The sequence below is a fragment of the Pristiophorus japonicus genome, chromosome 8 (genome assembly GCF_044704955.1).
Source record: "Pristiophorus japonicus isolate sPriJap1 chromosome 8, sPriJap1.hap1, whole genome shotgun sequence".
Lineage (NCBI taxonomy): Eukaryota > Metazoa > Chordata > Chondrichthyes > Pristiophoridae > Pristiophorus > Pristiophorus japonicus.
Genome location: NC_091984.1, coordinates 207,383,104 through 207,396,266, shown reverse-complemented (window position 1 = coordinate 207,396,266; position 13,163 = coordinate 207,383,104). Strand labels below are relative to the sequence as shown.

The 13,163-nt window shown below is 41.3% G+C and overlaps 1 protein-coding gene across 1 annotated transcript in view; it reads right to left on the bottom strand.

Annotated features, from left to right (window-relative positions):
• Window positions 1–6,143: 6,143 nt before the first annotated feature.
• cux2b (cut-like homeobox 2b) overlaps window positions 6,144–13,163 on the bottom strand; it is a 299,039-nt gene continuing 292,019 nt past the window's right edge. The window contains exons 20-21 of the mRNA XM_070887855.1: window positions 11,828–12,101; window positions 6,144–8,867 (exon numbers count right to left, since the gene is read on the bottom strand). Of these exons, the coding sequence (XP_070743956.1) occupies window positions 8,003–8,867; window positions 11,828–12,101 (1,139 nt within the window). The 3' untranslated portion in view covers window positions 6,144–8,002. The remainder of the gene's footprint in view (window positions 8,868–11,827; window positions 12,102–13,163) is intronic.

The window sequence follows — 13,163 nt, the reverse complement described above, 5'->3', positions numbered from 1 at the left end:
AGAATTTGTTTGTGTGGAATTTACTGCAAAAGGCAAGCAACCATGATTATAGACCAAGCTACACATGGCATCTTCATCTAGATTCATAAATCATGGAAGTGTCAGCTGTGGTTCAGTGGGTAGCACACTCACCTCTGAGTCAGGGACTTGAGCACAAAAACCCAGGCTGACAGTCCAGTGCAGTGCTGAGGGAATGCTGCATTTTCGAAGGTGTCGTCTTTCGGATGAGACGTTAAACCGAGGCCCCGTCTGCTCTCTCAGGTGGATGTAAAAGATCCCATGGCATTATTTCGAAGAAGAGCAGGGGAATTATCCCCCGTGTCCGGACCAATATTTATCCCTCAATCAACATAATAATACAAATTATCCGTTCATTATTACATTGCTGTTTGTGGGAACTTGCTGTGTGCAAGTTGGCTGCTGTGTTTCCCACATTACAACAGTGACTACACTCCAAAAGTACTTCATTGGCTGTAAAGCGCTTTGCAAGGTCAGGTGGTTGCGAAAGGCGAGTCTTTCTTTCTAAAATAGTAGCAAGCAGAGTGAACACAAAATCTATCAAAAATAAAATGGAGGGTGGAATTGGATGGTGCCGTGAATTCAAACATTGTCCTGTAACCTCTGCCACATGTTCGAATCCAGCCCACTGACGAGATGGAAAGTCTGCTGTCCTTACTGGTTTGGAGATAAGCCTCACAGGAACAGGTTTAGAGCAGTCTCAACCCATTTTTCAGATGGCAGGAGTGCAGAGGACAAAACGATATACAATTTGGTACAAACAGGCAGCCATACCCAGAAAAGTCAGCATGGGAAAGGGGAAAAATAAAACTTTAAAAATATTGAACATGCTTGATGCTGCAGCAAGATGTCAAGATAGTCCATTGAAATACAGCCCCAGAAATAGATGGTTGCAATTTGGAATAGGTTCAATGGACTAGCTGATGTCTTGTGCTGAATTGGTTCTAGACTCAGAGGCAACATGTATCTATGAAGCTATATTAAAAACAATAGGAGAAAAATTAAATCATTTTAAAGTAATTGAATGAATTGTAATTGAGTTAGGTGCTGTACATCCTGACTAATAACATTTCAAACATTTTAAAACTTAAGATGCCTGCTTGTCCTTATCAGATAGATTCACATTACATTAGGTTTTTAAGATGTTAGGGCAGATGACCAAAAGCTTGGTCAAAGAGATTGGTTTTAAAGAGCATCTTAAAGGAGGAAAGAGAGGTAAAGAGGCGGAGAGGTTTAGGGAGGAAGTTCCAGAGCATAGGGCTCAGGCAGCTGAAGGCAGAGCTGCCAATGGTGGAGCAATTAAAATTGGGGATGTTCAAGAGGCTAGAATTGGCAGAGCATAGAGATCTCGGGGGTTTTTTGGGCTGGAGGAGATTAGAGATAGGGAGGGGTGAGGTCATGGAGGGATTTGAAAACGAGGAGAATTATAAAACCAAGGTGTTGCTTAACTGGGAGCCAATGCAGGTCAGTGAGCACAGGAGTGATGGGTGAGCGGGACTTGGTGCGAGTTAGGACACGGGTGGTAGAGATTTGGATGACGTCAAGTTTATGGAGGATAGAACTATGAAGACCAGCTGGGAGTGCATTGGAATAGTCAAGTCTAGAGGTATGGATGAGGGTTTCATCAGCAGATAAGCTGAGGTAAGGGTAGAGACGAGTGATGTTACGGAGGTGGAAATGGGCGGGCTTAGTGATGGCGTGGATATGAGGCAGGAAGCTCAACTTGTGATCAAATATAACACCAAGTTTGTGAACAGACTGGGTCAGCCTCAGACAGTTGCCAGGAAGAGAGATGGAATCGGTGCAAGAGAATGGAGTTTGTGGTGTGGACCAAAGAAAATAGGTTAGGTCTTCCTAATGTTTAATTGGAGGAAATTTCTGCTCACCCAGTGCTGGATATCGGACAGTCTGACAGTACAGAGACAATGGAGGGTTCAAGAGAGGTGGTGGTGAGGTAGAGCTGGGCATGATCAGCGTACATGTGGAAACTGTCTTCAACTGGTCACCGAGGGGCAACATATAGATGAGAAATAGGAAGGGGCCAGGGATAGATCCTTAGGGGATACCATAGTAATGGTCCGGTAGTGGGAATTGAAGCCATTGCAGGTGATTCTATGGCTACAGCTGGAAAGATAGGAATGGAACCAGGCAAGTGCAGTCCCATTCAGCTGGTCGACGGTGGAGAGGTGTTGGAGCCGAATAGTGCGGTCAACCGTGTCAAAAGCTGCAAACAGGTTGAGAAGGAGGAGGAGGAATAGTTTACCTTTGTCACAGTCAATTGGGATGTAATTTGTGGCCTTGGTAAGAGCCGTTTCGGTACTGTGGTGGGGGCGGAAACCTGATTGGAGGGATTCAAACAAGGAGTTCCGGGAAAGATGGGCACGGATTTGGGAGGTGACAACATGTTCAAGGACTTTGGCAAGGAAAGGGTGATTGGAGATGGGCGATAGTTTGCAAGCACAGAGGGGTCAAGGTAAAGGAGAAGGGTGATGATGGGAGATTTAAAGGAGAGGGGGACAGTACCTGAGGAGAGAGTACCACCAACAATATCCACTAACAGGGGAGCAATGAAGGAAAGTGCCAAACTTGTATCTGTAATAGAACATAATTTATAACATCCATATCCAGCTCTACTTTAGTGTGTCGTCATTTCACAGTAGTTCTTAATTCTGTATCATGTTTTCCAAAGCAGAGACATTAACCAGCTGAAACTTCTTTAGAACTTGCAGAACTGCTGCTTCTAATTGTGAGATGTGCAAAATTCAACCAGGGCAAACCAGCAGGTACGATACAGAAGAGAAAATAACAGAACAGAAGAGTTGTCTGGGCTTCATGAGTTGAATTATCATGGTTCACAGGCTGTATTTGACCCACCGACCGCGGTTTGAATCCTCTTGCTGCAGCCATTTCCTCCATCATATTTCATTGCAGTTGGTGGTGAGAATGTGAACTCGCTAGCACAGGGAGTGGTTGAGGCCAATGGTATAGATGCACTGAAAGGGAGGCTAGATCACCATATGAGGGAGAAGGGAATAGTTATGCTGATAGAGTTACTTGAGGATGGATGGCAGGAGGCTCAACTGGAGCTTAAACGGCATTTTGGACTAGTTGGGCCGAATGGCCTGTTTCTGTGCTGTACGGCCTGTTTCTGTGCTGTACATTCTATGTAATTCTTTGCCTGTAAAGTCATCTTTTTTGTGTCAACTGAAACATCTGTCCTTCTCTCCTGTACAGAGCAGTTATTTTCCTGCTTTGTTTAGGCTCATGGTGGGGTGAGAGGGGAGGGGGGCAAGCATCTGGTTCATTTTCTCTCTGTAGAATTTCCAAGTCCTGAGCTATTCACTGAGTAAATGAATAAATAATCCCGAATATCCATTACGTCCAAGTGTGAGTAACTTAAGGGAATTAAAAATTCTAAGCCGCCTGATTTGGAATGCAATTTATTTTGTCGTGTTGGGACTGTGCAATCAACTTGTCTTTTGGGATTGAGTTTGATCATCTAACCTTGTACCTTTCTCTTTGATTTCATATTTCCAGAACTTGCATCTCCCCCCCCCCCCCCCCCCCCCCCAAGTTTCACTCCAGTTCAGAAACAATGATTATCTCACTCATGCTCTGATGGATGGGGGGTAATTTTTAAATGTGTACTTATGTGCATTAATGTTCTCTTGGAAATTACCTTGCAAGGCTAACTTATTTTCTAAAAATGAAATGAATTAATTAATTTAAAACATATTATACTGCTCCATATAATAGGTTCTAATGGAACAGTGTTTCTTAATTAGTGATGGCAGTAGAATTGCAAATATTGCTATCAGTAATATGCCAAGTAAAATATGTTACTTTTTTTTTAAATGAAAAAGTACCCTCTTGTGGCATCAGCAATAAAGAATATTGTTCATTTAAATTAATTTTAAAATAAACCTCTATAAAATATTTAACTGCTATAGGATCCATTCAACCTGAATATCACATAAAATTGCTTCATGGGGTGAACAGACTGGCATAGTAGCTTTTAAACACCGTCCTTTCACATCTGGGTCCTGGGGTTTGATAGAACGTAATTAATTTAACAATGATCCTAAGTGAATTGAGCTTGAACTTACTTCCTAATGGATGCAAGCACACAGCAGTAAAGTACCCACAATTGGGAACAAATTGACAATTTCTCTAGTACAGGTTGAATCTCTCTTATTCGGCACCCTTGGGACCTGGCCTGTGCCGGATAAGGGATTTTGCCGGACGAGGGCAGGTCACGTTAAATTGGATGATACAGGTAACTGAGCAAGGGGATATCGGGGCTGGCTGGCTTGAGGCTGGGAATGCGGCAGAGAGATCGTTGGGGGGAGGGGGGTGGATTGTGGGGTCAGGCCAACGATTGCAGGAGTTGGCAGCGAAGAAGGACTTCAATTTGTTCATGTCGGAGTTCTGCACATGCCCACCCGATGGCCTGGAATAGTGCCGGACGAGGGGTGGTGCCGGATAAGGGAGTCCCGGATGAGGGAGCTTCAACCTGTAATAGACATTCTTCTGAGGTTATAGTTAAATGGCACCATTCTTTAGGAAGGTTGTAAAAGCCATGGAAAGGGTACAGAGGAGATTTTCCAGAATGGTACCGGGACTTTGGTTGTGAGAAGAGACTTGGAGAATCTGGGATTGTTCTCCTTAGGGGAAAGACGTTTAAGGGGAGATCTAATGGAGGTGTTCAAAATTATGAGGGGTTTTGATAGAGCAAAGAAGGAAAAACTGTTTGCACTGCCGTTTGGGATGGTAACCAGAGGACACAGATTTAAGATAATTGGCAGACGAACCAGAGGAGAGATGAGGAGATTTTTGCTGTAAACACAGTGAATTACTATGATCTGGAATGCGCTTCCTGAAAGGATGATGAAAGCAGATTTAATAGTAACTTTCAAAAGGATATTTGATATATACTTGAAAAAGTAATAATTGCAAGGCTATGGGGAAATAGTGGGGGAGTGGAACTAAATGGATAGCTCTTTCAAGGAGCTGGCACAGGCATGATGGGCCAAATGGCCTCCTTCTGTGCTGTACGAATCTGCACGGTTGGGACACTGAACAGTTTATTTTATTTTAAAAATAGCAACTAAAAAAGTATTTGAATTCTCTCTATTCATGTCACCACCCCAATTTTAATGCTATTTGGTTTGCCCCTCCCCCACCCACCTTTATACTGCTCCAGACCCTTCACTTTTGCTCCCTTGATCGTTCCCCCTCTTGGGTTCCTCATCCCCCACGGTAAGACACAGATTGGGAACTTTATGTGGGGAATTGCAGTCGGGAATTAAATTGTGACACATCGCTCCGGAGCAAGTCCCAGGGGGCTGCTGTCACACTGACAAAATTAAATTCATGAATTTTTGTATTTTTAAGTGGTCATGTTTTTGATATGTTAATCTGGATTTCACACCGTCAATCAGAGCAAATAACAAGGAACACCAATAAACCCAGCATTAAAAACTCAGAATTACTCCAGTTAAAATTAATAAATTAGAAGAGGAAGAGCAAGCAAGTAACCAAATAAACAACCAATTTTAGGACTTAGTTAAACCTATTACCTACAGCTGGAAGCATTATTCACTAGAATATGGCCCAGTCGTACTTACTGGTCACGGGATTGTAATAATGCTGACTGCTGAGAGTTTCACATCGTCAGGAATGAAAGTGTTTGGACCTTCCAGACCTTTGTTGAATAGGACGAACACCTGCATTTTGCTGACAGGCGAATAACGAATGAATTACAGACTACGACAGAGATAAATTTAATTGAAATCTCATCTTTCCAGCTGAACAGTGTATACACACACAACTCCAAACTGAGGATGTTTAAAGAGAAATTGATTTCCAGCATTAAGCAACTTCAAGGTATGGATTTGAAGAGTGAAATTTGCCTGGTTGTTCATATTTTCTCGGCTCCAACAGTATTCTGTGAAGACAGCCTTTCCTGCTGAACGTGTCCAATAGATTGATTGTTAAATGTTGACTGTATTGACTCAACTGTCACATTAAAAACTGCACATCTTTAATTCAGCAACAGTTGCACAGAATTTTTTTATGACAATTGGTTTAATACAGTTGCCATTTTGAGATTGATCTGCAGGGTATACCTGCATGTATAATGCATAAAACAAACTGTATACTTTAGAATCAGATCAAATAAACTGTAGAATCTCAATCTTAAAAGGGTATTAAATCTAAATGATGAAGTCAATTATTTGATTGCAGTACTCACTTTGTGTCTAATTTTAATTGCTCAGACTTGTTTTTTTTTAGCTGTTTCTTATTCCTTTTGTCTATACTTCTCAGGAGAAAAAATATATCAGCTGCCTTTTAAAGAAATAATTATGAAACACTCCGGCCAAAACAGCTTAAATTCAAAAAAGTATGAACAATGTCATGAAAGGAATAATGTCACTGCAGTACAGTTTGTCTTCTTTTGAATATTTCTTTAGTTGCCCTACTATTTGGACTGTTGCAGACCTGTGGTATTTTAGGCAACTAATCCAAAATACAGTGACATAAAGCACCATATTTGGGTCACCGCATCAGAGAATAAATCAGGCTGCACGTCAAAACTCTTACACAATGCAAACAGAAATATACTGTATTTAGTGGCCAAGTGCAGAGAAAGACTACAAAGGCTAGACAAAGATCAGCCTTCATGTTTTCTTTTTACAAATACAAAAGATAAGGTAAGATGAACACAGGGATAAAAAGGGTCAGTTGAATATGATCAAGTGCATTACCGTAGCCTTGAGCAAAACAGGATTTAAATTTGGTACAAGACAAAATCAAGTGCTACAGGAAATCCTGAAGAGCCAAAAGCCACATCAACCTTCAGTAATAAGATAAGATTACACCGACGTCATCACATCAACTACATCTTAAAAGGCGAAAAAAAACTTCAAAATGTGGATAAAAATCAAGGCTGATTTAAAGAGGCCAGCTGTGCTGCTAGTGATGGAAGATGCTCACGCGTGGAACAATGTGCTGTTGCTGAACACCAGATCATGGTCATTCAGGAAGTAGAATTTCTTCTTCAAAACCAGAGATTTTGTCAGCTGCCTCTTACATTTTTCTGATTTGATTCATAGTTCCGTAGTTGATTAGAAAAACAAAATGTAAACTCCAAAATTATTTGTTTTATCAGGCAAAGTTCTGTTCATTAGGCTTTTGGTATTCTTTAGAACACCGCAGGTGAATGACTAATGGGGATGAAGAGTTAATCACGTACCATGCTACATCTTGTTCAAGAAAGGCTATTGCAGAAGTTTCTACAACATATACAATTGCACATAACACCCTGTGTTACAAATGTTTGAAAACACATGACCAATAACTAAGTACATAGTTCATGGTGTTGAGGTTCCTATTTTTAGAGTCTTCTTGACTATATCAGAGTCCACTTCTGGTAATATGAATTAGTTGTCTTGAAGACAAAATTAAGAAAACAATTTCTATCCATAAGCTAGCAAATTTGGTCAGCCTTCTGGATCATAGTGCTGTTTAATGGCTTTAGACTATAGTCTTTAATCTCTTCCTGTGGCAAACTACAGGACTTCAAGTGTGCATTTAGTGGCACAAAATCAATGTTTGTTATTTTCATTCTGTAGCTAATGGCAAGTAGGAAAACTGCTACAGCATCAAAGAGTTTTCAACCAGTCCTTAATATAAGACATGTACAAATAAATATTTTTTTCTAAAAGTTGTTTGAATTTTTTTTGTTTAAAATAGTGGTCAATATTTTTTCCTTTCCTCAGATGCTAAATGCGATTCTGGAAGATTAATTGAAGAGTAAATTCATAAAATTCAAAGTCATCTGCAAAAATTACTGCAGTTTTGGCTTTGCCGAGTCTCAATTTAAATTAAACATTTAAAATTCTTCCTACTCTTGAAGAGTTCAGTGTCGCGTCCTATGGTTTTACAATTATAATAAAGTCACTGCTCATAATAAAACTTTTAGTTAGAATTCCCAGTCTGTAGGTTCTTCCCGATTGGCTGCCCTTTCAAGACGATGAATTATGTTGTTCAGATTCGCCATCTTTGCGTTCCGTCTCTGGATACTTTTATTGAGCTTTGTGTTTGACTGTAAAGCAACCACATCAGTGCCAGGAACCGAGCACTGCCCCTTTGAAATGGTAGGCACTGAAGGAGAGATAGGAGCCGAGGAGGATGGGACTGGAGACACTGACATTAGGCCTGGAGAAGAGGCCGCAGAAGGAGAATTCAGAGTCACCTCCAGACTACCACATGCGGGTTCAGAGATCGCTTTGAAATGATCAGGGATCAGCCCATTGGTTTCTGTATCTTTTGGCACAGAAACATACTCATCGGGCTTTGGTGAGATGTCCGGAGACATGTGGTCCGAGGAATTAACATGAATTTTGTCATAGTTAGAGGAACCAATGATCAAGCATTGAGGATTCTGGATATGCAGGACTGTGGTAGTCTTTAATGGATGTGTCTCATGGTTACAGCCTGCCCCTACTCTCTCTCGTTTTACCGTGCCAGGGATGTGTAGAGGTGAAGCGGCACTTCCTATGTCATCTTCAATGCAACAGGTATCACAATGGTCACAATCCTCTTCTTCACAATGATCAAGGAATTCCTGTTTAATCTCCATGTTGGCTTCCCCATGTGGAGCTGGCAGCTTGCCCTTTATTTCAGCAAAAATGATTTTATTGTCTTCTGGCTCAGAGTCAGAACTCTGTGGTCGAGCAACACTGAGAGAATGATTGTGGGTTGTATACCCTCGATAACTGGCTGGCTCCTGGTCCGTGTCATTCTCCTGGAGATCTTCGACAAGCGTTTCCCTTCGAACACGTGACCTGCAGAAGTGAAAATATCAGGGAACAGGACAGCAGTAGTGAGACAATCTGAGGATTAATACTGAGAAAAAAATCAATCGCCAATAAGTTTGTATTTTTATGTACTAAAAGTACTAGATGTCTCAACCACTTTAGAAGCAGTGACCTTTATTTTAGAAACACCTCAATATCATTAAGTGAAACATTTTAGCAATTATTGTTGGATCAATTTTATTCTTTACTACAATTACACTGTGTAATATTTTAGGACCCTTTTCCTCAGGGTTTTTAAAGACAGTGAGATACTCATGCCAAGATTTTGCAGTAGGAGTTCCTCGGCACAGTTCTGCTTTGAGAAGACAGAAATTTCATTTATGCTGATTCTGTGGTTCCTTCTTTCATTTCTGAGCGTCTTTTTTAATGAGTCAAGAGTCTTTGGGGCAATTTGAATTAGCCTGGGATTCAGTACTCTGGACATTTCAGACTAATTTTACTATATCTTGTGTCTATTGGAAAGTTAGCAAATGGAATTTCAGTGGAAAGCATGTATAATGTAATTGAATTTAATTATCAAATATATTTTAGTACTTCTATACATTACCGATCTGAATTTTTTCGAAGATCCAATGCACAAACATAAACTACTACATTTTTAAATACAATATGCAATTAATTTAAAAAAAAGACTGACAGTTCAAAATTAGAGAATCTTTTTACATTGGTCTTCAAATACAGCCAGAGAATTTTACAGACATGTTAAGATTAAAATTCCGTTCAATTAAAGCACATTTAATTCTCATTACACATTTATCTGAAGATCAGAATATAACGTAAGCCTTAAAGGCAACAATAAAATTTTTGCCTGTTGCGCAGTATTTCAAGTTACTTATCTTACAACTTATAGGAATATTTGTGTCCTCCAGGATGGGACATGTCATGAGACTCAATAGCATAATGAGGCCAATCTTCTTGTCTGTCAGTCATGCATTTTGGAAAATCATGAAAGCGCTCAATTTTCTGTTCATTAATTTGAATGTACAGTGTGCCTACAATATCTGAATCCAAGCAGTCGCCTGGCCAGACTCCCCACCAGTCGCACGAACTTGGAAATTCACCTCCATTAAAGTTCTCTTCAAATACAACGGAGTCCATTTTGGCAACTTTAATGTTACTGAGAATGGGGCACACAATGGGCCTGATTTTGCGATAAGAATAGCAGTGAGGCAACTTCTGGCGTCCGCACATGCGCAGTTAAACGCAGCAAACTGGAAATTGCCGGCAGAGATACCCTGCTCCACCACAGGGTGCACTGTGACAGTCCTGACCCATAGACTTGGCACTGAAATGACTGCAACGGCGTAAACTTGCCCACTAGTTTGCCACTAAAGATGGTTGAAAAAGTTAGGGCTGTTGCATTCAGTGATAAGTGATAATTACTGCAGAACAACCTCACTGGCCTAGAACAATTAACCTTACAGGGTGTGGACTCTCATTCCCTCAGAAGCTAGTTATAGTGTCAGAGAATGTACTTTTTCTGACTGCCTCTTTTATCTCTCTCTCTCCTTTAATCCCATCTGTATTTCCCAATCTTTATTTCACTTTCTATACATGATTTAAATCTGTTTTCTGGTTTATACTTCCTGGTTTAGACTCTGCGCATCTAAGTGAGGATTCTTCAATCTGATTGGTTGAAGAGCCACGCCTTTGTTTTCCCTGCTCACAGATGCCAGAAATGCCCTGTAGAGGGCGCCACGCTGGAACAGACACACGATGACGGGAAGTCTCTGAAACCGATCTAATCTTTGTGGACAGCTGTCAGTGCGGTGAACAGCGAACACTGTTCCTTCGCCGCTGACCACAAAATCTGGGCCTATAATGTTTTAATACATTTCCCAACTTGCCGCTTCTCTTTTCAATGTGAATCATATCTTGCACTGTGGTTCTTTGGCCTTTACCTTGGTTTCTCAATTTTAAAGGCTATTTATCTTTGGGGAGTAATAACGCTCATTCCTTGACTTACATTGTTGTGGGAAGGCAGTACATTCAAGACAATTTGTTGTTTGTTCTTCGACAACACTTTTCCTACATTGTACAGGACTGGTCAGTGAGACTCAGCACCTGATCGCTATTCACTAGGGAAGCTGAATATATACCCTTGATGGAGTTTGGCACTCGTTTTATTTTAATCTGGTCAGTTCTGAATTTTTGTAAACTAAGATCGAGGTGCAGAAATAATGACACTTTCCATTCATTGTAATAACAGCCAGTCAAGACCCACTGGAGATGGTATCTGCTGGGAGGTTCTGGCTGGGAGACCCGAAGCAGAAAGTGTGCACAAGGCAGTCTTAAACTGGCAAAGTTCAGAACGTCTCTCAGGTAAAAGACAATTTCAATGCCTCCCACACTCCAGCAGTGTTGCTCCTCTTTAATCCAAGCATATTTACCCTCAAGCAGAGCATCAAGCACAGTTTTGTTTCCAATACCTCCCTTTCCTTCAATGAGATATTCAGATAGGGATAGTGGAGTCTGACTATAACATGGTTAAAGGTCAGTGAGCTGCAAACAATGATAAACAGCTAACATTTACCTGAAAACAGCCGTGGAATGTTCAATTAATATTAAGAAAACATAATTGCAATTAGAATATACACCCGATCCCAACTAGAGTGAATGCAATTAAAAATACCATAAAAACGCTATCAATATTTACAGTTACAAACTGTATAAACTACACTGTGCTGCCAAATTTTATGCTTCTATTCATTTCAAGGCATGAACTGTATCTGCTTTGACAAAATTAAAACTATTTACAAATTTACTTTTATCAAACTTAAAAGACTAAATTAACATTTTTAGTTGATAAAATAAAAATCAGTCAAATGCCAACATTCTAAATTTTGGTTTCCTTTGCAAATTTTTTCCAATATATAAAAATGGATGACAGAAATAGGTTAAAAGACCATTAACGTCGCTGTACTAACCTGTAGTTATGGAACCAATTGATGACTGTGTTTGTTTTACGGTTCAGTTGAGAGGCCAGAGCCTCGATGGTCTGCTGGGAAGGGTATGGCTCTAATTGATAGGCTTTCTTTAGGGCCTCTTTCTCCTCAGGAGCAAGCACCACCCTGGGCTTTTTAACCTGGTAATGGTGGAATACTTGGTGTTGAATGCCAGGACTGGCTGATTCTGACCGAGTACTTGGAGAATCGCTATCAGATCCAGCATTTATTAATCCATACCTACGCTTCAAATATGCTGAGGAAAAAGAAAGAGAGTAACAGTTAGTACAATTATTGTTCAGCCCCCTCCCTAGCGATCACTTCCTCCTCCATCCCAATTACTTCCCCCTGTCCTGATCACCCCCCCTCCCTCTTCTGATCACCTCCTTCAAACTCCCAATCTGCTCTCCACCTCCTCCGCCCCCCCACCCTGCTCATGTTGTAACGGACCAAAATCCAATGTAGATTCGCCGGCGATCTGCCCAGCAAGTGCCTGCAGCTCGCCGGTCTCATTTAAATGAGAGCAAGGGCCAATATCGGGTGTGCATTGGGCCTGCCCGTTCTGGGGCAGTGATCAGTCTAGGCCATGTTGCTTTACAATAATGAGGTGTTACGCCATGTGATGGATATTGCTGTGTCAGAGCCATTGATTTGCATTGATGAAATCCTGTTTTTATTGAACGCTATTCCAGGACTTGTAACAGTATTTTGTGGCTCAGCTGGGAAAGGTGGAAGGAGAGAGTGGGGATGTGGTATGGGTGCTTGGGGCAGAAGGTAGGAAGAGGGAATGGTGTGTGTAAGGAATGGGAAGGCAATGGTTCTCAGGGTAGGAGTTGAAAAGAGTGGTATAGAGTGTGGGCAATTGGAGAGGGGGAGCGAGTGATGGCAGGCAATGGATGGGGGCTAGGGGGTCCCAGGATGTGGAAGTGGTGGGGGAGAAGTGCAGTGAGTTTTGGGGAAAGGAGTGGAGGTGGTTTGGGAATGTGTAAGAATTGGGAAGGGTTTTTCCTCACTCCCCTATTCTCTCTGCTCAATCTCTCTCGCTCTCTCTCTCTGCCAATCTTTCTCCTCTGATCTCATTCCATTTCTCTCCCTCTCCCCCACAGTCCCTCACTCTCTCACCTAATCTCTCTCCACCCACCCCAAAATTGCTCCATTTGCCTCATTTCTCTCTTTCTCGCCCACCCTCTTGAGCTCTCTGTGATGTAATTATTTTCCTGATCTGTCTCTCATCTCTCATCAAATCCTTCTCCCTCTCTCTCTAGCAGTTAGGGCCAAACAAAGACCAGGCTGAGAGTGGCTGAGGAGGTAGACAAGT